At 35.8% G+C, this 26,218-nt stretch overlaps 1 protein-coding gene across 16 annotated transcripts in view; it reads right to left on the bottom strand.

Annotated features, from left to right (window-relative positions):
- The window catches only part of ACAP2 (ArfGAP with coiled-coil, ankyrin repeat and PH domains 2), a 71,066-nt gene that overhangs the window by 8,199 nt on the left and 36,649 nt on the right, over positions 1–26,218 (bottom strand). For 2 of the 16 annotated variants that reach the window (XR_008237382.1, XM_052802791.1), the window contains exons 10-25: positions 25,119–25,130; positions 19,560–19,672; positions 15,722–15,742; positions 12,468–12,519; positions 10,955–11,055; positions 9,631–9,736; positions 8,984–9,192; positions 8,699–8,768; positions 7,232–7,326; positions 5,684–5,886; positions 5,247–5,351; positions 4,788–4,880; positions 3,288–3,475; positions 2,853–2,962; positions 1,720–1,830; positions 1,415–1,476 (exon numbers count right to left, since the gene is read on the bottom strand). Coding sequence is in view for 15 of the 16 variants with exons in the window: in XM_052802791.1 (XP_052658751.1) it covers positions 1,415–1,476; positions 1,720–1,830; positions 2,853–2,962; positions 3,288–3,475; positions 4,788–4,880; positions 5,247–5,351; positions 5,684–5,886; positions 7,232–7,326; positions 8,699–8,768; positions 8,984–9,192; positions 9,631–9,736; positions 10,955–11,055; positions 12,468–12,519; positions 15,722–15,742; positions 19,560–19,672; positions 25,119–25,130 (1,651 nt within the window). In the remaining variant the exon portion in view is untranslated. The remainder of the gene's footprint in view (positions 1–1,414; positions 1,477–1,719; positions 1,831–2,852; positions 2,963–3,287; positions 3,476–4,787; positions 4,881–5,246; positions 5,352–5,683; positions 5,887–7,231; positions 7,327–8,698; positions 8,769–8,983; positions 9,193–9,630; positions 9,737–10,954; positions 11,056–12,467; positions 12,520–15,721; positions 15,743–19,559; positions 19,673–25,118; positions 25,131–26,218) is intronic. The other 14 variants (XM_052802795.1, XM_052802794.1, XM_052802801.1 and 11 more) reach the window with 14 other exon arrangements.

Raw genomic sequence — 26,218 nt, 5'->3', positions numbered from 1 at the left:
GTCAGTATTTGTTACTTTTAGCCTGTCGGTAAAGTAGTATGCATTATATCAGAAAACAGCTTTACATGTAAAATGGCCAAACTGGCAATAGACTTTTTTCATACACATAGCCTGCTGCATTTTCTGAGTGGGGAATTCTTCCTCATTTAAGCTCATGACCAAGTATATACTTTTAAATTATCTGTTGCTCTACCAAAGAAAGCATTTGAATTCTGAGTGTCTATAGTACTTCTATTGTTTTAATCTGAATTTCCTAGAAGATTTGTTTAAAAATAAATTTGAAAAACATCTGTTCTTAAGGAGAAACTAAACAAATTGGGTTTATTTAATAGAGTTCATCGGGGATATTGACATGAGATTCAGTGTTGCCCCTTGAGTATATTCCAGCCCCAATCTGGTAAAAGACATAATCACACATAATCCTTTTGAATCAGTGGAAAGTACATAAGGGCTTTATAGGAGTGAGCCAAGAGTACTCAGCACTAAACCTTAAAAATAAGGTTTGCCTTTCACTACTGCCAGGTATAGCAGCGTGTTTTTAGCTAACTTGACAGTCAAGTGTACCTTCATTATTGATATTTGCAGGAGATTAAATTAGGTTCCTATGGAAGCATACCATAATAGAAGAAATGGCTTGCATAAATATCACATCAAAACATAGTGTAAATTGCGGCTGAGTGCCTGAGAAGAAAGTTGCACATATTCATTAAATATAATTTTTTACTTCCCTGTACCAGCTGGCTCAAATGTCTGCCAATTCTTTTCTTTTTTTTAAATCAAATGGTAAGATACTATGCATACAAAAATACATACTTAAGAATGACTGCTTTGTTTCTTATTTGTATCTTAACAAATAAAAATATTTTAAAATAAAATTTGAGGAAATAATACTTTCCTATTTCTGTCTGGAGTTATTTTGAAATATTTGATGTACATTTTTACATTGGTGTGCAAGCATTTTTTCTCAAAAAGAAAAAGAGGACCATTCCACAGGAAGGACAATGGTATCCTATAATAAGATGAACTGCTCAACTGCCTCTGAGCAACCTGGGACAGAAGGCTGCTATTAAATAACATCAGGTAAATCCTAACATCACGTGAATTTCAATGGAACATCAATAGGAGAAAACTGTGGACAACTAGCAGCAAAACAGGTTGGTAATGGCTGTAGTTACATACACTACTATAATCATGTACTTTAAACACTCTCCTTTTAGTCCCCTAAATACTCTGACAAAGTCACACCAGTGAATTTCAATGAAGCTTTAACATATGTCAGTTGTTTATAAAAAACACTATTGTATGAAGCTATCTTAAATTTCCCTCAGCTCCTAAGAATCTAATTGTAAACTGATAAATTCCTGAATACACTTCTTATACTGCATTTCAGTATGGTTATTAGTAGAGTATTGACCTGGCTGTCCATAGAGTCCTTCTGATTCACGCATTTCTTCATTCATCCTTGCTAAACGCAACCTATGATTTAGGAAACAAGAACAACAATGTCATCTTTAAAGCACTAAAAAAAGACTACAATTCAAGACCTACAATGCATTCCTGAACCTCACACCAGTCAGGTCATCTATGGATAGTGCACTCTGCTTTTTCTTTTGCTCTCCCTGTGTTTATGTAAAGGAATTCTGACGTTTCTTATATTTTTAGCTTGAAACAGAAAAGGAAAACCCAGTTACTTAGTCAAAAACAGAATGTACAACTTACAATGTTACAATATCTGCATTTGCAGCTTCTACTGCTATACTCAATGGATCTTTCCCATCTTCATCAGTGGCATGCTGGTTTGCTCCTCGTTTTAGGAATAAACACACTTGTCTGTTTAGAAAAAGCATTTAAGAATAATTTTCACAACAATAAAGGAAAAAAGCAAATAAATTCAAGCTGGATGCAACATATTTGGCTTAAATCGCCAGAAGTCTCTTGAACATCTCAAAACAGTGCTGTTCATCTAGAACAACTAAGACGTTAACACAGTAGTAAGCAAAACCTTTAATTATTTAATCCACTTTAGAAAGATGCCCAACTCAAATCACACTAGTGCAGCAAGGAGTTGAACCCTTTAGAAGCAAGACTCTACCCTCCTGTATCACCTTAGGTTGTAGAACCAAAAAACCTCATCCCTTTTACTACAACAGACAAGAACCACTGAACAGGATGAATCAATACAGGAAAAAATACAGTTCACAGGTGCCTGATTTACCCAACAGAAACTGATCTCATTTTTCTCTGCTATTATAATTCTTCATCTTTATAAACATGGCATACTGACTAAGCTTACGTCTTAAGCTCTCCCAAGTTGTTGCACTCACTCTATTTAGAATTCATGCATGCAAAGAGTTTGGGCACCACCAACCAGATTACTACGTCCTCACTTGAAGTGAGGTGGTATAGGGTTTCAGTTAAAAGCCATGATTCCAAAACTCAAGATGTAATGCAGTACAGTTAAGTAAGATACACTCCCAGTGCAACACACAGGTGGGATGAGTCAGAAAAAGCCTTGGCCCCCACACACCACTATTTCTCCAACTTGTATCATATTTCTGAAGAAAACAAAAAAAATCTCATGAGTCTTCACCAAAAGTTCATGCTATTTCAAAGCATTATTAAACACATGTTTTTACAAAACGGACCAAAGTGTGTTTATAGGCATGTGTTTTGCTAGCAGATGAGACTACTAATTCAAAATGTTGTTTCCTCTCTCACCACAAAAGTTTAGAGAAAAACCTGGATCACCTGAAATATATTAAAATGGCAGAATATTTGGGGAAATGAAGAAGCTTCACATTAACAACGACAGTAAAGGATGGCCATTTACAAATTCTGGAGCAGACAGTTACCCAGTGTGTCCTAGAACCGTGGCATGGTGCAGGGGTCCTCTTCCTTTCATGTCCCTGATGTTCACATTGGCCCCATTCTGCAGCAAAAATTCACAAGTAACCAACGAACCCTATGGAATAAATGCAAAGAAACAATTCATCACCAGATCTCTACAGTAAGAGCCAAACACGTTTTGCCTTCTCACCACTGAGTCATGTGGCGAAACAAAATGGATTTGCTTCCATATCAAATTTAAACACTACTAGGTTATATAATTCCAAACAAAGCATTAAATAGTTCAGAAACAACTTTGAGAGAACATTGTAAAGACAACTTCAGCACCACATTATCATTCATTAGTGATGCAAGCAGTTCAAAAGGAACAGTGACACAGAAATATCCCTAGTATTCCCCTTCCCCTCCTCCCATGTCAGTCAGTGCTGTATGTCACATACCCCTCGCACTGCCTGAATAAGCGGTGTTGCTTTGTTTTCTTCTATGTTGACCCAGTTTACTTCAGCTCCGTGGGCCAATGCTTCTGCCATATCAGGCAGATTCTTCTCAAAGGCAGCTCGATACAGCTGCAATCCTGGACTAGACTGTTTGGAGTCACAGAACACAGAAGACTCTTGCTTGTCTCCTTCTGGAAAAAAAAAAAAAAAATTGCTTATCTAATCCCTGTTTTTATAAGGTACCTCCTGGAATTCTGACCAAAATGTCATTTCTCCAGCATAAGGTAGCTCAGGTTTTGCAGAATGCTGTGCATTGTTGCCCCATTCTGCCAGGAGAAGTCACAGATGCCTTTAGCTTGTTCTAGCATTCAGGCATGGCCACTTCACAGAATTATTACTGCCCAAAAAACATTCTCTCCACGTTACTGGCACATGTGAATATCATTCAATCTACATATCCCGTGTCATTTCTAAGAAATGACTTTAGGTTACAAATGTGTTTTATCCTATACTGCAAGATGTGAATAAAACTAATTTCCTGCAGTGATGTAGTCATACAAATATATCTTTATCTGCAACAGCTTGATACACCTGAGTATGAGGCTAATACCATTCTGACCTAATTTTTGTTAGCACATACCATTGTCATTTACCAATTACTTGCTGTGGCTATAATCTTTTGGACTAAAGCATAATCTTTCTTTTCATCTCAATAAGAGTTTTAGAGAGTGAAGTCTGGGAGATAAAGACATTGTTATATATAAGCTTTCATGAGTTACAGCATCATAAGCGTTTCTACAATGCAGTCAAAGAAAGGATCCAACCCACATGCTGCTTGCCTGTAAACCACAGCTGTGAACTACTGGATTTAAAACATACCTCAGAAGAGTGTTGTGATGTAGAAGAATAAGATTGCTTTATAAAGAAATGTTTTAGATGTATTGAGTATAGCTTGTCAAAATATCCATCAGACCAGGATGCTAATATTAGATAGCAAATAATTTCATCAAACAATTTATAAAACTTTGAATAAAGAGGGGGTAGTGTTTAAAGACATGGTCAATTCCACATAAGCAGAAAACAGAAAAATTATGCAAGAATGCTCAAATAACACATAAAAGCCTATTATCTGTGACTTAACAGGAATTCTACCTCCAAGGATTTAACTATTATAAAAGGATTATGCATTTCTGTGGAGACTTGTCTGTATCAAAATGCAGCATTGCTCTATCTGTAAAAAAACAAAGTTCTGGCTCAGTATCATCTGACTGGAAAAAACATAGTTCTCTGAACTCATTTAGAAAAACTCAATGTCATTCTTGCTACCAAGCCTGGAGGAGAGAAAGGTCACTCAAGCAATTACTACCCTTCTTAAAAATGTTTCAGCCCACCAGGATGGAAGAGACATGAATTGTATCACCAAGTACTAACTAACTCCTTTTACAAGAACATGCTACCAAGAAGTGATTAAATTTTCATCTTAAAGTGCAAAGCCTAACACACCTGGTTCATACAAACTGTTAGCTGATATAGTAGAGACAAGGTGTTCTCTGCTGTCATCAGCACTCTGCTGGATCCCACTGTCACTGCTTCGTACTGTTTTGGGGAGAAACTGTAATTACTATGCAGACCGTAAGTTACCTACTCTTCACAGATACCATGATAATAAAGCAAGCTCTTATACTTGGTCCTGAATACATGATTTTTTAAAAATTACTAAAAATTATTCAATATTCTTAATGCATCCATAGAAAAATAGGAAGTCACATATTGCAACCATAATAATAGTCAAAGATTATTAGAAAGGAAAAGATCAGGATAAGTAAAAAAGCTTAAATTATTTCATGAAAACACTAAGCAATGCAGTAGCCTGGAGACAATAGATTAAAGGCAGGGAGATGGCCACGACACACAATGGATCACTAGTGCAAATACTGAACACGCCATAGCTGTAGTACTTACTACTACGTAGTTTTGAAGAGGTATCAAAGTAGGAGAAGAGTGAATCTAGTTCATCAGGACAGAACAGAGACTCCCGCCTCGCCTCGTCGCTACTTACAGCAACCGCTGGGACATGCAAGTTAGCAAAGCACAAAGCAGGCAGTAAGGAAGGGACAGGGCAGGAAAGAACGTTATTGGAAAAATTAAGGATGAAAATACGGAGGAAAGAAGGTGGTTAATATGTTTCTGAAAGATAAGCATCCCCACTACAAACTCTTCCCCACCTAAAAATACGCATCTCTGAACAAGTCTTGTCTCCCTTATACTTCTGAACTAGGCTATGACCCATTAGAAGACAGATTCTGATTTCTCTGCATGAGGCAGGAAATCAATTAATACAAAAATATGTTACTTAAAGAACATATGTAATATAGCTAAGGAGAGAAGCATGTAAATACCTTTTAGGGATGCCGCACCTTGTTCCCCTGCCAAAAGGGATTTTTCAGGGCCACTGTGCCTTTTTTCCTCCTGACTTTGAGGCACAACTTTTGTTCCGGATTCAAGCAGAGATACTGACACAGGCTGCCTCTCTACAAACTTTCTCTCCACGTATTTTGCTCTGATGTATGCCTCCTTCTCCTGCCTGTCATATACAAAATCCCTGGAGTTAGTAAGCTAATATTTTAGTATCTTTATGTATTAAAAGAACATCTATTTCATACTAAAGCCAGTAACCAAAACTGTAGTTTGGCATTGCACATAAGACACACTTACAGCACATTTTCAGAAATATGAAAAGGACACTATCTAACTCTTTCTGGATTCTTGATTAAGTTTTGCATAAGGGTCAAAAGAAAGTAATTTTGTTAAATTCATATATGTATATTTTCTTTCAGGCAGACTTTAGAAAGTGGTATGTGGAAGAAATAAGCATTAGTCACTGTATGTTACTTCTTGGCATTAATCCTTTATACATATTTTACATTGTTAATAACCAATTAATATAGCATATATTTAGTTTCTTAGGTAAATATAAATTGCAACATTTGTTAAAGGAACATCAAGCTTGCACAAGAGAACAGTAGCAACAAGAAGCCTCAGGTAGGCACAGCTACCAGTTCCATAATGCATACTGAAATATTTTTTCTTGTAACCTGAGGTTATCCTCTTAAGACATACACACCACTTGTGACAACCTGATGAAAGGGGCTATAAAAGTATTACTATTGAAACTGCTGAAAAGCAGTTACCACTAGAAGGAACATCTAGCAAGTCTCTTACATTACTTATATCATTATCATTGTCTCCAAATTGCCAACACTTTATAAAACGCTGTTTTCTATACCATAAAACTGCCTGACAGCAAGCAGCACAGAACTGGAAAGCTGGTAAAAACCAAAGCTTTCAAAGACATCTTATACAGCAGAACCAAACATTAGGAAACTACCTTAAAACACAAATTAACATCAGAGAAATGGAAGACAGCAGTACAATCAATTAAAAGGTTGCTGTAAAGCAGCAGAGCTCACGTACAATGTAGGCAGAAAGAAGAGAGCATTCTGGGGATCAGGGAACAAAAGTCAAACTCAAGAACAAAGTCACTGTAAACAAAAGGCACAGCCAAAGGCTCCTTCCAGGAGCACTCACAAAGTACAGCTGGCTGAGATGGTACAAAGTAAACAGGAAACGAAATCAACATGCCCACGATGATGAGACAGAACAGAATGCTGTAAAGTTGTCACCAAAAGGAGGGATTGAGATCAGAAAAAGAGCAAATTAACAAGAGAAGCCAAAAGTAACCAAGAGAAGGAATACCCAGTAAAGACAGAGAGCGAGAAAAGGGGGAGAGCAAAACATACTGGTGATATGTTTATCCCTGGTGATAAGGGGAAACAAAGATTAAATCAAAGGAGTGTTACATAGTTAACTAGCAGCATCTTTTAAAGCTGGAGGCTGAAGGAAGCAACAACAGAAGGAAGTAAGAGGCACTGCTGGTAAATTACTACCTTTGGCTTCCAGGTTGTGGCTTCTTTACTCCCACTTTTTCCAACTTTGCTTCATATATTCTATTTATAACATCATTTCCCAATTCACACATAAGCTGTGAAGCAAAGTAAACAAACTCAAATACAGTTGCAAAAGGCTTTATCTACCCATTTAGTTGGTTTTAACCTCACTTAGCCTATTTTTACAGCTTAGTATTTTCACTGGTAAAAGTACACTTACAGAAATAAGCATGAGTTTACATCACGATAATGAAACAATCAGTGAATAGAGAGACCAAATTCTGAGTAAGATAGCAAAAAATATAGTCACTCTTCTAAAGTGCCATTCCCATCTGAAAAGGAGTGCAAAAATTACCATCTGTCATTCAAGAATCTTTTCTGTCCAGAGTGACATCTGCAAGCCTCATTAACAAAGGTACTCTTTTCTACCAGCTTTACCAGTAGCTATTCTTATCCCATCAGTCAGCAAGAGACCATTCAATCAACTCTACTCCATCTTGTCCAACAGACTTTTTGCTAAAACATAATCTGTTATGTCTATAGAAAAAGATCAAAGACAAAAAGCAGTCTGCAGATACTACTTTTAAAAAGAATTTGGCCCATGAAGTCAAACTTACTGATGGCAATGAACAGGCTTCTTGCTTCTAACACCAGATAGAACATTTAGCTCTGGTATTTACATGAACAGGATAAGAGGTATAGTTTTGGGGGGTTTTTGTTTGTTTGTTTCCTCAGCATGAACACATTGATATTAAAACTATTTAAGGTCAAACCACAAGAGCAACACCCCTCTTCACATTGTCTTCTGATTGTTCAGAACAGAGAAGCAATACCTAAGTACCAGAACATCACACCTAGAAACAAATGCTTTGCAACTGTTACCCAGTTGCACACATGCATCGGTGCGTGAGTTCCTATTTTGGTATTTCAATATCAACATGATTTTCATAACCATGTTTCAAGCTAGAATTTTGGCACACAAATAGCACACAAGAGCAGTTGCATGAGTGTTCTCCTATAAGCCAGCAGGAGTACAAAATCAAGATCTCACTGTAAGAGCTGGCATTTGAATTTTCAAATATGATCATGCTTTAGGCTGATATAGCACTTCCAAAATTTTTCAGCCCACTACATTATTGGTCTGTAAACAGACTTCTCTTTTTATATGTTGAAAGTATCAGATGAAACTTACTACTCAAATTGCATTTGTGAACCTGAAGGTGTCCTAAGTTGTTCTGACTCACAAGTTTGTAACAAGAATAACTATTGCTACTGCATGTATTATAAGAAAGTGTGAATTAAAAAAAAGCAAACCAACACACAACTATAAACATTTTCTACTCAAAAGTGCAAGACACACACTGGATACAAATGCAAGTGTTTCCTGCATTGAACTTTCTGATGCAGAAGCTTCAGAACAACAATCTAAGTACCAAATAGAAACTTGTTTCAAAACTACTATCATACCTTTAGAAGTTCAGGTTCCCATGAATCCAGCGTTAAAGATCTTACTTTTGAAAAGTGGACTCCCAAGCTCCTAAACAGCATGAAAAAATATTAACCTGTAACTACATGCTATGTCTTACTTCAGACAGCCTTACCAATAATTTATGCAAATAAAGCAGTTACCTTAATTCTGTTTACAAACAGGGGTCTCTAATCTTGCTTCAATATACATTTGAAAAGGCAAACACCACCCTTCCTAATTAAGTCAGTGCACAAATTAAATACAGTTCTGAAGAGTTCCCCAACCTGTGTATCCCAGAGCACTCAATGCACAGTGTGATTCCTAGGTTGATACTGGCCCAGCGAGGATCTGCCAAACCACAATCACAGCAGGCAGCATTACCAGGAATACACTGAACTCGCTGTAGAGCACTTTCTCCCTTTAACAACTTCTCTTTTGTCTCACTGCCAGACTCTAGGCTTCCAGTAGAAGGGGATGATTTCTTTTCCTGTTTCTAAAAGAAAAGAAAGAAAGAAACAAACAAGACAGACACACACACTAAATTAAAGAAATAGAAGTCCTATGGATACGGACTGTGCACTAGAATCATAGAAAAAATAACTTCTGCGTTTAAGGCCAAGGAAACCCATAGAACTTAAAAAATATTTCATTTTTTAGAAGAAATATGAGAACTGAATATAGGAGTATCCTATGAATTTTAATCACACTTCAGAAAAAAACCATCAAGACATATAGGCCAAAGTAACGTTAGTAAGATGGAGTAAAGGATAGATTAGATATAAATCATAGCCTTCAAAGTTTCATTGCATTTCCACCAGAAGACAAACAATGGATTCTTTTTTTCCTTCCCCCTCATAAAAAAAAGGTTTTCTCTGTTTTTAATTTTCAGGATCTAAAGAGTGGTTGTTGTTTGGTTGGTTTTTAAACTCACCTCAGATTCATCCCCTTTCTCTCTATACGCTGTAGCAATACTGGTCTGAACAGCCTTAATCCATGCCTGCCGCAGCTTTTCCGAATCAGCCTGAAGCATGCAGCTTCTGTGACAAATCACATGTGTACTCAGATTGAAAGAGACTGACCAAGCAGCTAACATCAAATAACACATTGTTCAATAAAATACAGACTCTTGAGGAAGTTTCTCACTATCACCACGAGTATATTGTTTAATAGGCATCATCTAATAAACCTGTTTATTTTGAGATAACGAAGCAGCTGACCCTTTATGAATTGCAAACTCCTTGTTTCAATACTATTTGCAGGTAATGCTAAAACATATAGATACGACTTCTCAAGTAACCCAGGGAATGGCTTAGTTTCCTATTCCCTTTCTTATTCCAAATTTTTCATTTTTATATCCTCACATGCAATTTGCCTCCATGACTAATTACACAAGATACAGGTATAAGTCCTTGAAAACAGTTTCATTCACTGAGATCAAGAGAAAATTATTTTAAAGCTCTCTGACAAAGAGTGAACTACTTTTCACACCAACAATCAAAGGAAACAGGTCATGAAGTACAAAACTGTTCCAACACTTATGGGTTGAAAAAGCATAGGAAAGCAGGAGCAAAATGCACTTTAAAGTGAACCACAAATGAGGATGCAAACATTAGGACAGCAATCTATTAAGAAGAGAAACATTAAGCAGGAGTGGGGAGTGCAGATAACATCCAAACCTAAAAGCAGGTTGACCTTATATCAAAAACTTAAATATGGTCACATCTCAAAATCATTAAGAAATCCATGTCCTGCCCTTCCTGCGGCAGGACTGCCATGCTTCTCCAAATACAACCAAACCAATACACTGCACTGCTAGAGCTGAAAAATATTTTTATTTGGTAGTTTCATGTAGTGCATTCTCAAATGTAATATAACACTACTGGAGACAACAGCTTGTTAGTATGTTTCTCTCTCATTACACCAATCAGAAATCTGGAGAAGCAGATCTGTTTTCTACATTACTATGCAGTTTGATAGTATCAGCTACTACTAAGCCCCAACAGCTCCACAACCACAAGCCTTTTATGATTAAAGCACAAGAATGCATGTTTATGTTAATGCCAAAAGTAAACTGAATACTAGGAGCACTTCTCACAGCATCACTTCTCTTGGCAAATATTTCAGAGAACAGAATTGTTCAGATACTTTTTCTGTTTTGATCTATTCCAAGAGAAATGTTAATCTTGCATTTCAAGACAACTGAATGCAGTGACTTTTTTATTTTTAAATAAACGTGTTCCATCACTTCTCCTTACTTTGTTGGAGAAACCACTTCAAAACAGAAACGTCTTTCTATGTCTTCACAGTGTTTAACTGTGCAAAGCCGCAAGTCTTCAACAACTACTGTGGGATTATCCTAAGAGACAAAAATTAACAAAAATGTCACATAAAGGAAAGAGAATAAAGTTGCTAATAATCCCAAATTATTTATCATTGAATTATATTTGCTTGTTTACACAAAGTTTTCCTCCAATAATATAATTGTAAGTAGGTAGAATCAGAGATACTTAGCAGGAAGTATTTAGATAAATTTTAGTGTTTAGTTGTATTTAATGAAAATTTAATGCAAACTTTGGAGAACTACTTTTTACCTGCAATCCAATCTACTAAATAATCAACACCTTAAATTTAAACAACAGTATTCAAAGGAGTTCAAAGATACTTTCTAAGAGAAGCAATTAAATCTCAAATAAATCAGAAAGATTACACCTAAATCAGCAGTATTATAAGTGCCAAGTACAAAACCCAGAAGCTGGACGCAGTGGTTTTGAAAATTTGATTCAATTCATAAGAATTCTATTCTAAGCTAATGGCATTTTAAAGGTGAGTTTTTAAAAAACATAAAAATGTAATTGGAATTCACAAACACAAAATGCCCAACTCAAATGTGCTCACACAAACTGAACAGTTTCCTTCCTTTCCAACCACAAAAATGAAGACCCTTAATTTGATAGTATCAGATAACAAGGAATAGCCTCTGATCTGTTAACACTGAAGAGAAATTAATTGTCTTAAGCTCCCCCCCCCAACTCCATACAGTTCTCTGTTTTTTTCCAACATGAAGAACAGTTACAGCTATGTGGTGCATAAGCAGATTCTAGAACAGCAAATAAAGGAGCACAGGCCCAAATGTTGGTTGAAAAGGCTGGTTTCTACAGCTTGGGGTAGAGTTGCACTCACCACTGTAATATACAACTGTACTTTCCCACCAGCAAGCAGACAGACATTGGCTGCTGAACCGCCTCACATTTTCAGTATCAATTACATGTACATAACATCCCTGACTGTTTCATAACAAATGCTTTCATGTCTTTTTCCCGCCCCCCTCTCTCCCCAGTTGCTAAATTGGATATGTGAACCCAGTAAGCAACTGGAAGGAGCAAGTCCTGAAAGAGTTAAACACAACTGCTCAAAAACCAGCATGGAATATTCGACTGCCACCAAGTGCCTACAAGCCTTTTGGGACCAAGAACTTTTAAGGCTCTTCATAAACCTTCTCTGCAACAAGGTAATAAAACCCAAAGCAAATAAAGTATGTGCTTACAAGTCACTGTGCAGGAATCTCAAAATCTGGAAGTGTAGCAATTATTCTCATTTGACAAGGGGAGAAGTCTCATTTTCTCAAAGGAGAACATAATTTAGAAAATGCAGTAGGTTGTTGAAGACCACACAGGATGCCAATGTCAGCACTGTTTCTCCTTCCCCTGATCAATCAGGAAAACCATCACCCACACCCCAAACTATCCCAAGCCAGTTTTTGATACCTACCTTAAATTTCTTCTGGTACACAAGTTGGTTATTTTGTATTGAGAACCAGCGCCTATTCAAATGAAGAGACATCCAGAGAATACGTAACTGATTTTACAGTGCTTATTTGACCAAAAAGGGCTAACATACAGTCTACAGAGAGACTGCATAAAAGAATTCACAGAAGTAATGCCGCAGTCAGTTTTGGCAACTATTTCATGAGAACATTGAAAAAAGGGAAAGCAAAGACAAAACAGAAAAGAAAGCAAGGTTCAAATAATTTGAGTCCTAAACAAATGCATTCATGTTATGACAACATTAGTTAAGCTATCACACAAAACATTTTCATTTCAAAGAACATTTACTTCTGTATTTTAGCAGCAAGCTACAAGTAATTGTTTGATAACACAAATTTGGATAGTTTGAATAACAAAGATACTTAAAATATGTAAACTACTTACTCCTGAAATATTTTTGAGTAGAACTAAGAAATAACTTACTAAGGCACTAAAAATACTACATGTTGCTATCCCATGCATGTTTAATGTCTATCTATACTTGGCATTTCTTAAAATTTTAGACACTGAAATAAAAAGATTGCATACAAAAAACCAAAGCAAAACCAAGGAAAATCTTTTACATAGGATCCTAACTTAAGCCTCAGCTTTGTAAGAAAACAACAAATAAAAGATTTAATGAAGGCATCCTATAAAATCTAAGAGATAACGTAACGCTTAAAAACTCCTCTGAACTGTATCATTCCTTGTCAAAATCACTGTTCAGATAGGATACAATTCATAGAGAGTGGAAAGATCATTCATATTGTGGAAAAAAATACGAGGGCCTCAGATCTAACAACTGCATTTTATCAGACCACTGAATATAAAAAAAAGCAGCAAATATAACCATCCCTTTCTAGCTCTTCTGGGGATGCACAAAATAAAAGCTAACCAATCATCACTGGTTTTGATATTCTGACAAAAATCAAGGTAATGTAAAAAATAATTCAGTCCTGCTATACTTACTTTGTTTTGTTCCGGCTTATAATGTGAACCTGTGTTTATCATCGCATAATTACTCAATTATCTCTAATACCCCACTTTATGCCACACTACTTTTTTCTGCACTGCCAATTACTTTGAATAGTAACAGTATACAAAATATTGTATTGCAACATATCTTGTTATTCTCCACAGGCTGTTGAACTTCAAGCTACAGTTTACTACAGTTAGTAACAAGAGGGCTCCATATATTTATTCAACAACCACAAGCCATTCATGAGAAGAAGCACACAAAGATTGTTAAGAAAAACTGATATACAAAAAAGTTAGATACAAATCAGAAAATCTAGTATTTGTTAGAAAAGTTAGTACTCAGTAGACAGATGAGATTCTACCTTTTAACAATCTTTTCAAATGTTGTGCAGATATATTTAATTTAAAAAGCAACAACAGGATCTTCTTTTAATACTGGATTTCCAACATAAAAAGTCATCTTTTTGGATTAAAATAATTGAACAAAATAATGCAAAAAGTTAACTACTTTTTCAATTTATTAGCAGCAGTAGTTTTGGTCACTGCTATTTAAAAGGTATCACCTTTACCATCTATTTAAAAAAAAAACATAGATGAGGTAACTAAGTCTCAAATGTGAGCCTAAGGCAGGTTATTGCTAATATTTAAATATATAACTCAACAAAAAAAGCAGAGTCAAAAAGGAAAATAAACCCAGGCTTTTTAATGTGCTTTTTTTGAATGTAACACCAAATAGAAAAACATGAAAAGCAGTACCTAAGTGATAAAGGAAAAAAAAAAACCCAAAAACCAAACTAAAAAACGGAGCCTTGCCCCAAGATAACATGCAATGGAGCAAAACCCTAATAATGGCCTTAGGTAGTGTAATTAACTTCATTAATGCAATGCTTCATTTGTTCTACAGCTAAATATTTAGTGAGTTACTAAAGTAAATAAGGTCCAATCTGATCAACTGGATATAAGCGAGCACACAAATTGTAAAACAAGTTTGTGTCATCTTTAAAGCCTAGTCTAGAAGTTTTCAAAGTATTCTAGCCCCTTTCTTTTTCTAGTACAGAAATTAAGTCTAAGAGAACTTTTCAGTCCAGCCAAAGTGTGGGGGTTTTGATTATTTATTTTTTTTTAGAAACTTTTATTGAACAAGATCAACAATTTAGAATGTAGTATAACTTGTAGATCACACTTCTGAAGTAGGTGTCAATGAAAAATAAAGTTAATACATTTTATTGTATGCTTGAAAAAATAAAAGTGGCAGACTCCCCCCAACATGTCAGCACCACAGCAGTTTTATTCAGGCCAAAAACTTTGAATTATTTCTTATTAACCAAGTATCATCAGTAAATTCATTACTGTAAGGAAACAGACTGCTGGGGGTCTACAGCAGTAACAGCCAGGAACTTCCGAGGTACAATATATGTACTGAAAGTGCTGTTACAGGGTATACCACATCTATCCTGTTCTAAGAATTAATGTTCATAAACTTTTAGGCAACATGTGTGCAGTAAGTACTGACCATTATCAATGTTTCATTAAATGTGTCATTCTGTCAAAAATAGGAGAGAAGCATGGTGAAGGAAAAAACATACTTGAGGAATCTTAAAGTAATTTGCACTGCCTCACTCAGTAGTGCTTAAATATAGCTGTTTGTGTTTAGAAACCGAATGTTTTCCATCATTTATACCTACACAATTCAAAAGAGTATTTGTTAAATAGGAAAAAATACAAAATTCATTGAAAAACATTTCCAGTTTCTGAGAACTGAGAGTAATACCAAAAAGAAATATAAAATTTAAATTGAGTTTTACATTAAAAAAAAAGAATCACGCTTATTGATTCTCAAAAGGAAACAGTTTTCTTCACTAGTTGCTATCAGCATGCAAATAAAACAGAGTGATTAAGAATGCACAACATTTAAAAGTTACACTTCTATTTCCAATGCAGTTGGTAAGAAAAACCTCACCAACGTCAATTGGAAAAAGTCAAAACACTGATCTTGTAAGCTCAGAAGTTTGTGTGCAGAAACTTTGCTGTAATTCCTTTTTAGCTAAAACTAACTCAATCTTTCTAATTCTTTTAAAGGTGTTGAGCAGCAGGTATACTGGCATCCCAGGCAGAATCCTTCTGTTATTTTCTTAGACTGAGCCACTTATACATCCATTGCAAGTAATCAAAATTAAATGCAGGGTTAATTTTTGCGTGCCAAAGAAACATTGGGAAGGTATAAAAGAAGCTGGTTGGTACCTGATGTGATCTGGCTTTTTCCTGTCATGTGAAAAAATGGGGTAGGATTAAAACATAAGGGAAAGGAGAAGAAGGAATGAAAAATGCAAAATGAGCAAAATAAGCAAAGAATTAGCATGATCTGAAAATACAGCAGAATTAAAAAGGAAAACATTTAATGCATCCAACCTAAAACCTATTTAGAACATACTAGTGTTTGATAAATGCTTCTCTCCCTATACACATTTATTGACGCATATCTTTCTTTATGATATGGACTTATTTTTCATTTGAATTTCTAGGAACTAAAACAGCTTTCCATCCACTGCTCCACAATAATAAATGCACCTGATTTCAGTTCCTGATGCCTTAAGAAAAATTGTGCACAATAAGATACATCATTTACAAACAGATAGACGTACATTCAAAAAATAGGTCTCCATACCTGTTACTGTAAGACTTTCCAGTATAAAGATAGCATTTTGATTCCGTTAAAGTATATTATCTGAAATACTCAGGTACATTATACACTATCCATTTAGCCACAATAAAAAGAGATTGCAAAATCTCCAGCTCTTTCAAAACACAGCAACATTGAATTGCAAATAGCTCTTGTGGTTTACTTTGTAACCTGCTCAAACACTATTTGTTTCTCAAGCCAGTGTCATGCAGAAATATCCCAAGAACAGGAAACCTGATGCAAAAGTCCAAATAACTAGTCTTCAGACAATTAAAGCCAAGCTGCCAGCTGCCCAAGAAGAAACTACAACATCCTAGCAAGAAATTAGCTTGGACTGGAAACAAAATAAGTTTTCATTCATCAGAACAGATTTGCCCCCCTTCAAAGGGCTGCATTATATGGTTTTGATTTTTTCTCCCCCAGCAACCAGACTTCCCAGGATAACCCACTATGGTGTCCATAGATTCATTAACCAAGACATGCACATAGAAGCATCACAATTATCGAGTTTGCCAGCTAGAATCCTAGAACCATACTGATGCATGTCAAATCCAGACAAAATCCATTGTACCATTTCCTTTTCTCTTATGTTTTTAATGGTGGCAAGTATACACTAATAGTGGTAATTGCAATGATTTTTGGTGCCTTTAATTCAGTTTTAAAGGAGTACTTAAAAAGGTCTAGAACCATCAAAACACCAACTGATACCAACAGTGGGAAAAGGGAAACTACCATTTTAAATACATCTTACTACGGACAGTGTAATCAGCAGTTAGCAAGGAAGATCAGTGCCGTCACCCTTGGCTCAGAATATGAGGAAATTCCAGTATTTCTTTCTGGGCAAATTCTTCTAGTTTTGTTTCAGCTGGTTGATTTTCCACCCATCTCCCCCAAAGATGGGCATACAATGAAGCAGCAAACTACCTATCTGATAAGAACACTGAAAATATCTTGTCTGTCTTGGTGTCTCTGACTTCAGCTCTGAATTCCCTCACATAAAATACATAATTCTCCAAATGTTTCCTCCTTTGGTATTTCATTGTACATTTTTAGGCACAAAACAGTTCAATGCAACAACATAGTCCTTTCTTGTACTCTACCTAGTGACTGGAAAAAACACACTCACCTCTAATATATGCTAAACTTTAATCAGTATTATCTCCCTGCAGCTGAAACTGCAATAGTACATAAGTAAAGCATTCCCTCAGTGGAAACAGGCAGTGGAAAGTGGCAATGACCACTTCAGTGTCTACAACATAGCAAGCAATTGCAAATGTATTCAGAAATAAAAATAAGATAAAAATACTTCTCTATTTTTATTAAAACATGAAAAACAGGGCTAGATTCAGAAACTAATAGTTGTCTTCATGAAGGAGGTCTTAAACACATATTTTATGTATAATAATAGTAGTAGTAGTTTCATAACAATTAGCAATGGTTTGTGAAGTACAAAATTAAAATGATTGATTCAATTTCTAAACTGTGTTTACAGATAGCATATCCAATGCTATTCTCTGCCTAATTCTGAAGCATCCAACTAGCCTATCACAGTGAGATAAGTTACCAAGAATCTCAGATTAAATAAAGGTTACAGGTTTAGCTTTATTGAATACTCTTGTGACAAATAGAATAAAAAACTATAAGCAAATATAAATTATATAGTAAAAGTAGGTAGCTCTGACTCATTACTGAGCTGTTTACCTTGGCTCACTTAAATAACTTACTGTTTGGGTATGTTTTTATTATGTATGTTCAAACCTGTAACTTAACCTGAAAGAATGCCATTGTGTATCTTGATTTAGTTATGACTTCCCTGTACTTATTTTGTGTCCATTTAAATTTCCAACATACAGGAGTTAGTTTTAATTGAATCCTACTCCCTAACCACCTTAAAGTAAAATACATGTACAGTATTACTAGGTATGAAGCCATGTGGAAGAATAGTATTTCTCAGCTACCTTCTAACACTCCTGTCCTGCTCCCTCCTGCCACCTCCCTTCAGAGCAAGACCTTTAAGCTATCCAAAAGAAGAACCCAGAGTGAGTCAGAGTTTTGCCTTCAGTCACTTATCAAGAGGCTGCAGTCAATCCTGCAGAACACTTTGCAAAAAAGGACCCTTTCAGCCTGTTGAGAATCCAATAAAGGACAATCTCCTGCCTTGTTACTGTGGATTTTTCTCAGTGTGCTTACACTAACATTTTACTTCAGACCAGGAACATGGTTTTGAAGCATATCTCCCAGTTTTCTCCCTTCACTGTCCTTTGATGCCTCGCAGATTGGTCTTGGAAAACTCTGAATTCTGCTTGGATGAAACTAACACAGAAGGTACATTACAATTACAGACGGATAATCAGACCACAGCACCAGACTAGTAGTCTGAAGCAAAATCTCTTATACTAGTTGCACATGACTTGCTAATACAGATACAGTCTTATTGACACCAGTGGCCCTTGCATCAGTCTACGGATTTAAGTGAAGCAATCCCAATTTGTTACAGACTTGTCATGTTCTGAGATGCTCAAGGAATTATAGAATAATTAAGGTTAGAAGGGATCACATATCCAAACGTACATTCTGGCCTTCGAAACACAGCAAATAGTTTAACAGAAGCACTCCTGCAAAAATTACAGAGCATAAGATAATAAAAAGAGCTCTATATCACAACAAATTAACTTTAAAATTCAAGAACTGTTTCCAGCTACACTGCAAATGCTCCAGCATATATAATATTTCCTTGAAAAAAGCATACACCCTTGGAAATGCAAAAGAAATCCTGTTCAGGTGCAAAAATATTTAAACAATAGTAAAATATACATTGTTAAAGAGACATGACTAACGACATATTTTGAATCCCAACAGGACCATGAAAACTACTAAGCAGAAGTCACTGCACAGGACAGGAATTGTAAAGGATAACAATTACATGCTTATCTTTCAGGATAAATAACTTGAGTTCTTGAGTACTGGAGTCCTTCACTGTGTTTCCCAGTTTCCAATGGCTATGCAACTTCCATTTTACTTTGTCCTCTAACATTTATTTTCCCGGCATATACATTCACATAGCTTATTCCATAAAATCATAAGGATCGCTCTGTTTCAACTCCAAAGTAAGGCCAAAACACAATTACAGAGCCAGACCGCGCACAGCAAAGCACATTTTCCATACATAGGACTTCTCCAGACTAAGATATACTCTTAGAAAAAGGCTTGCAAACAACTAGGACAGAAAATAAGGAAAAACGGCTTTGAAGTGTCATCTCTACACCAATTAACAGAGTCGTCCAAGTGTTCTGTCAAAACTGTGGAATCAGTGAGTTGCATAGGTTATAAGTCAGACCAGAATTTAGCTTAACAAGCAGTATCTTAATGAGCTAGTAAATAGAGATTCTGAATAATTACCTGTTCCAAGTCTTGAAGGCATTGCTGGCTCGCTTAAATAGATAACCTTCCATAACAATACCATTGGCTGCATCTACATTGTATTCTAGTTTAGTATCATCACTGGAATAATCCTAGTACAAAGGAACAAGAGAAGAAAAAGACATTGCAGTTTCAAATAAAACTTCAAATATGGGCAGTATTAATGTCAAAAAGTAAACATTTAGGAATAATGTTTTGCTTGCAACACTGATTAGTCAAGCCATGACTCACTCAGCCCCTGATAATTTTTTTTAAAAAGCATTTTAAAGAGATCAGAATGCTAAAGATTTTTACTTTACCTGCACGCAAGGGGAATTTCTTGCTCAGGTATTGGTGACCTCTATGGCCAAGTAGAGGGCAAACACTACTGACAGAGCATCTGATGCTTCGAATGTCTGCTCAAATGGTCTCACATATATTCCAAAGAAAGGGAAGTAGGAAGGTAGAGGAAAAGGGGCAATGGGAGTTAGGAGTCAAAACTGAAAAGCAATTGCAGCCTGTTACAGACAACTGTACAGAGCCAGTCATGCTTTAGCATTTTCTTCAGCTCTGTCATCTTGACAGGTGAGCCGGATCAGAACTAAGATGACAAGTAACCAAACAAAGATGACACTATCAGTTATCTCTAAATTATAGCAGTCAGGGTGCTGGCAATGATGACAAGAACTTAGCAGTAATTTTTTCTTTATGATCTTTGACAAGAATATGAAGCTAGAAGCAGGACAAGGGAATATACATTTCAATCAAGCTAATAACAAATAGTAACAGCTAATAACAGTTAATAACAGCTTTAAAAGTTTTAGAAAGGTTAACTACTTCACATCTCCAGCAAAGGTAAACTAAGTAGCAATACATGTGGTGATTATTTGCTTTCATATCATCTGAAACAGCATGGACTCTTCCCAGGGAGCTACAGAGTTCAGGTATTCAGTGAGCGGGTGCCTAACAGCTGCTAGGGGTGCATGAAAAAGCACACATGAAGTGACATCATTTATCATAAGCTATGTCCAGAGATCAAAATAATGACATGTTATTATTTAATTTCACTGTTAGTAAAACATATCCTTAAAGTAGACTAACATATGGCTTCTTCCCCTTAACTAGGGCAGAAGAGAAACATCACTGAAAATTAAATTTCAGAACAAAAAAACCCAGGTTAAATACTGAAGATGCAGGACACTTCATAATGTCACTCTCCCATACCTTCAGCAGGTACTTTTTGTAAATTGCAAACATCAGCTTTGTGTGAAAAGCATGTCTGTAAATCTTTGTTTTGTACTTTGCTCCTTAGGAATTTGTCTGTACATAGGGGAAAAGAGTCTATACCAAAAAAAAAAAGTCAGCTTCCAAAACAATACCATTAGCCCTATGCAATAGTCCAGCCTGAACACAAATTTTCTGCTCCACACAATGGTTACTTTTATACATGCAGATGGTTTGGTCCAATCCAAGGTTAAACAAAGAAGACAGTGAAGCAGTTATAAATATCAAAATGGGTCCTTTACACTCCCAGGCCAGCACAGCACCTAATTCCATAAAATTACTCAGTGTTTTCAGCTATTATCAATCTGAATAGATTAACTGAATTTGAAATATTAAATCTAGATTTTTATTAATTCACTGGCAGAAGATCAGTGCAAAAGTAAGAGTTCCAAAAGCAAATGGAACTATTGTATCACTACCATATACTCATCTGAATAAACATATAGGTTGCAAATAAAAGCTTCTCAAAAATCACAAATTTGTGCATTTATTATTCAGCATTTAATAACTTTGATTTTCTGTTTTCTACATCAGAACACGCTGAACATTAAAGACTTCATGTAAGCACAAACAGCCAAATATCACAGTAAAATTTTAACTTAGAGAATGTTGGTGTATGTCACAACTTATGACATAAACAAACATTCTCAAAGTGTTAAAAGTCCTTTCTGTTTTTTTTCTTATCCTCTCTGAAAGAGGGGAAAAAAAAAAAAAAATAGAGAGAAAACCCCTATAAGCACAGACTTAGAAATGCTGATGTCACATTCCCTCCCTCCCCAAGAAACTGATAAATGACTCTAACTTACCAGCTCCCAAACATAATGAAACCTGCTAAAGATTTGCATCTTCCTGCCTCAGTAATGCCTGCAACTCCTTGTCTAGTGAAAGACAATATACATTCCCTCAGTCTCTTCTGTCCAAAGTACTATGTAATCACATTTTCCTCCAGGTTTGGAGAACTGCTGCAGAAAATGCAACTGTCTTTTCCAATGAATCCAGATTTATGCTTTGAAGACATATACAAGCATGACAAGAAAACTCCTTTGAATCATTTATCATGCTACACTCAGTCCAAATTGTCTAAAATACTGAGCCTTCCTCAAGAAGTGTACTTAGTGTCACTTTTAATGGCTTCCCTGATTGACTTCCACCTTTATAGAACAGATAAAGACACAAGAGCATACACAGAAATGTTGAATATTTTCCTAACTATTCATAGCAGGCTACCAACTCGGGGGGTGGGGGGTGTGGAATAAAGCTTCCATATGCTTTAATCCATAACACTTCATTGATAAAGTTGTGGTCAGGAAAAAATGAACAAACAAACAAAAAAACCCCCATGCTTCATTTCAATTAAAAGGATAAGAGTAGAAAAAGGAACTAGATAAGCTGTGTCTGATCTTATAGTCTCTGCTATTTTGTAATTAAATAATAGGAGAAAAGCAGTCACATTATAGTTTATTTTTATCTTGGCGCATGGAAAAGTTTAGTGAATCACAAAAAATAATCAGGGGGTGGAGAGAAATACATCCATATCTTTCCAGTGACCTGCACAAGAGAATCACATGTTAATAAACCCAGTCACTTTACATGATTCAGAATTTTGCATTCCTTAAGCAAACACGCAGCTGATAAAGACTGAATTTTAAACATAATTTATTTACTAATTAGGTGTCAGTTAGGACTGAAGTACATTTCACTTAACCAGAACTAAGAAAATTAAGCCAGTATTATGAAAGTTACACTGAAGTGCTACTATCACACATTTCATTCAGATCTGAAGGAAGGAAAATCTATGGCTTCTATTCTGATACTCGTTTTTCAAGGTTGGCCAGCTACTGGAAGAGAAACATGTAGAAGTAGGTTATATAAGTGAAACGTACAGCATGCTTTCGTGCCTTTTTTTCCTCCCATCTTTAAATGCCCATGAGGGATAGCAAACCACTTGGCAATGGAAAAACAACTTTCATTTCCACAATTAACACTAACCTGGTGGGTCACAGAATACTTACTATTCTTGACAGTGTTTCAGTGAATGCATTTTCACATGAGCTTATCAATTTATCATTTTGTTACCAAAACATAAACCCCCATACTTTTCAGCAGCAGCGTTTTCGATGTACTTTCAATATAAAGATTGCTAGCAGGTCATGAAAGCTATTCAAGCCATTTTACCAGTACATCTTAGGGAGTGTGAGTATCAGCATTTTAACATTGAATATGTATTCAATATGGTTTTTTACTTTAGAGAAGCAGAATTTTTAAAGTTTTTAAAAAGGCAGTAAATGGGGGAAGCATAAGTACTAAAGAAAACACTAATCTGAAAAGTTACTCCAGCATTTACTAAACAGAAGACCTTAATTGTACAACCCACCCATTTAGAAAGTTGCTTCCACTCCCTTCCCATCCCATCGGCAAAAGAGATGTTTGTCATGCTTAAGTTGGAAGTCCCTTGCGGAAGGGCTTAAAACAACAACAGACACAACAAGTAACAAGGTTTACGGTCCAAGACAAAGTGAAAGAAGGCGAGACAGTCGTTGAGCATACAAGTCACTTGAAATACTGGCATATCTTTGTTTTTTGAGAGAGGAATTAGTTTGCATTACTTCTCATCAGCAGCTCTGGTTTATGCATGCTTTATGACTGTGGTAGCATCTGGTTTCCTATGACCTTGTTTACTCAAGATGTCAAAAATTTTTAAGCCATTCTCACTCCAGCTGTTTCCTGAGCAGTTCTTTGGATGCAGTTTTTTGGTTTGTTTTGGGTTTTGTGGTTTTTTTTTTTCATGAAAAAGGGATTTGAATACAACAAAAACTGTTTGAAGTTCGACGCAAACATTTTTCCTAGATCATTTCCCTCATTTTAGAAAAAAATATTAGCTCTGTCACAAAACCAAAAAGCCATAATGCTGTTTACAGGCCCAACCAATTTTTAAATTTTCTTAATTCAACATGTTACTACAGCAATGGGCTGCAAACTGTTCAGAAAACAACAGTTACAAGTCTTAAGTGATACTGACACCATGACACCACTCTTTTAATATGAATCTTTCCCTATAAAAATATATTGCAAAAAGTTCCCAGAATGATCATGACATTTCTACATTCTAGTAGGTGTTGCTCCAGATTAATACGGAAAAAATAATTTCTTACACTAATATAAAAAAAAAAAAAAAAATTGTTTCCTGCGTATTTGCTGAGTAAATAGAACACAAAAGTTAAAACAAACAAACAAAAAAAATAAGACATCAGTTCTCTTAAAATAGAAGTCAAATTATAGTGGTGACCAAGCCCTTCCATGACTTTTGTATTAGCCTCTCAGACAACAGCCTAATTAAATAGGATGATGATTATAAAGAAAAGTGACATGAGTTATTTAATTAGTGCAATTATTCTGCATGCATATGCACATATATGCAAACACAGGTAGTGGGTGGGTAGGTGTGTGCACATGTGCACTTACCTATACATTTCAGAAAAGGAACTGTTCTTTATCCACACAATGAAGAAAAGGCATCATTCTGAAGCATTAGATTAAAACTTCAGTATATTAAATACATATATACCTCATGGAATATTCAACACAAGAAGCAGAAGTTTCAGTAGTTATAAAACATGGAAGGATTTGGCACTGGAATATTTGGGAACACATGCCTAAGAGGCAGCCCCGTGGAAAGCAACATGACAAGCCATGAGAAGAGAACAGAGAACAAGGTAGCCATCCTGGTCAAGTTGACCAGATGACAAACAATGATATAAAGAACCAGATCCAAGGTCTAAGGCAGTTCAAGATTCTGAAATCCCGATGAGCTGGAAGTAAACTTGGTGGGAAGGTTGGGAAAAGCAAGGAAGAGGAGACAAAAAAACCAAACAGACAACATGACTTGAGTAACAAACCAAGAAAATGTTTAGACAAGTTATAAGAGGAATCTCCAATAAAGCATGCCCTCCAAAGCCTAAATGCATTAATCTAGGCATTATCATCACAGAAACGCATCAGTGATTTCACTGATAAGGACAGGAGACAACATACACAACTTGAAATACAGAACTTTAGAGGACAACATATGATACAATCTGACTGCCCTGATTATATTTTAGAGACAGCATAAAACTGTCATTCAATTAAAATAAGGAACAATATATAAATAACCTCATTATGATTGCCATTTGTACTAGAAACCAAGAATATTTATATTACACACAGATACAACTTATCAAGTTTCATGAAGCTTAAAAGTTTCAATAACCATTGATACTATTAGAAACAGTTTACCTGTAAAGCAGCCTTTAGCAGCATTTGAAGAAAAAACGAAGACTGTAAACACCACTGGCAACAGCAATGACCATAATTCACCATAACAAGTTATTATTTCTATGGCCAAAAGATAATTGCCCATAACTTACATCCTTCACCAAGCACTGCTGTTCTCTAACAGTAAAACCCTCAACTACTACCCACTCCTGAAACTAGGCCTATTGAGCTCAAATTGAAATTTGAATGTCAATGTTAATTCTCAAGTTCCATCTCCTTCCCATTTCCCCTCTTTCTTCCCCTTCTTTGCCTGTAGTTATCTCCTGTCTGCCTCCTAAAACAGCACATCAACACTGCCCTAAAACCCATCACCATGTCTGCTCAATTTCGTGGTTACAGCAATCCTAATGCTTCCCACCAACTCCTGCAGGAATGACAGGATCAAGTGACAAAAACATTTTCAGCAACCAAAAATGTTACCTTTTCCCATTAGTATTAATATTGACTCCTATTAAGGCTACCTAAATTATAATCTTAGCATGTTTTCATTCCTGAATTTATTTACTCATCAGATTTCATTTACATTAGGCTTTTTTAATTTATGCCAATACAGAATGTATTTGAATGAGAGTAAGAAGTGTTGCATTACCTTTAAATTGGTATCTACTCCCTTTCAAATGTACCTGCAGTATTAGCTCACTACCGGAGAGTTCAGTGGAAATATTTTTAACTTCTAGCATTATACCTGCAAAACCAATACTGATCTAGAGCTTCTGAAACATCCAAACAACAGAAGTCATTCCCCCCACAAAATGAATTATCTAAATTTTTCTCAACAAGCAAAAATAAGAATTATTGCACGTACAAATCTTCCCAAAACAGCAATTTAATATTATCATTTTCATATTTGTGTACAGCTGAACACCATATATTAGACAGCCTTTACAAAAGTTTACTTTTGCTCTTTATATGCAATAGCAGCTGCCACACTACCTCAAAGTGCTGCACTCATACTTGGCACAGTCCAGAAAGTGTGTCCTATGACTGTAGGACTGTGCAGCATATACACCTCTTCTACAGACACGCAAGAGGGGAAGATAGCAACTTTTACAACTATATTG

This window comes from Harpia harpyja, chromosome 12 (assembly GCF_026419915.1).
Source record: "Harpia harpyja isolate bHarHar1 chromosome 12, bHarHar1 primary haplotype, whole genome shotgun sequence".
Lineage (NCBI taxonomy): Eukaryota > Metazoa > Chordata > Aves > Accipitriformes > Accipitridae > Harpia > Harpia harpyja.
Note: the sequence above shows the minus strand (reverse complement) of the source record. Positions and strands in the feature narration are given on the sequence as shown.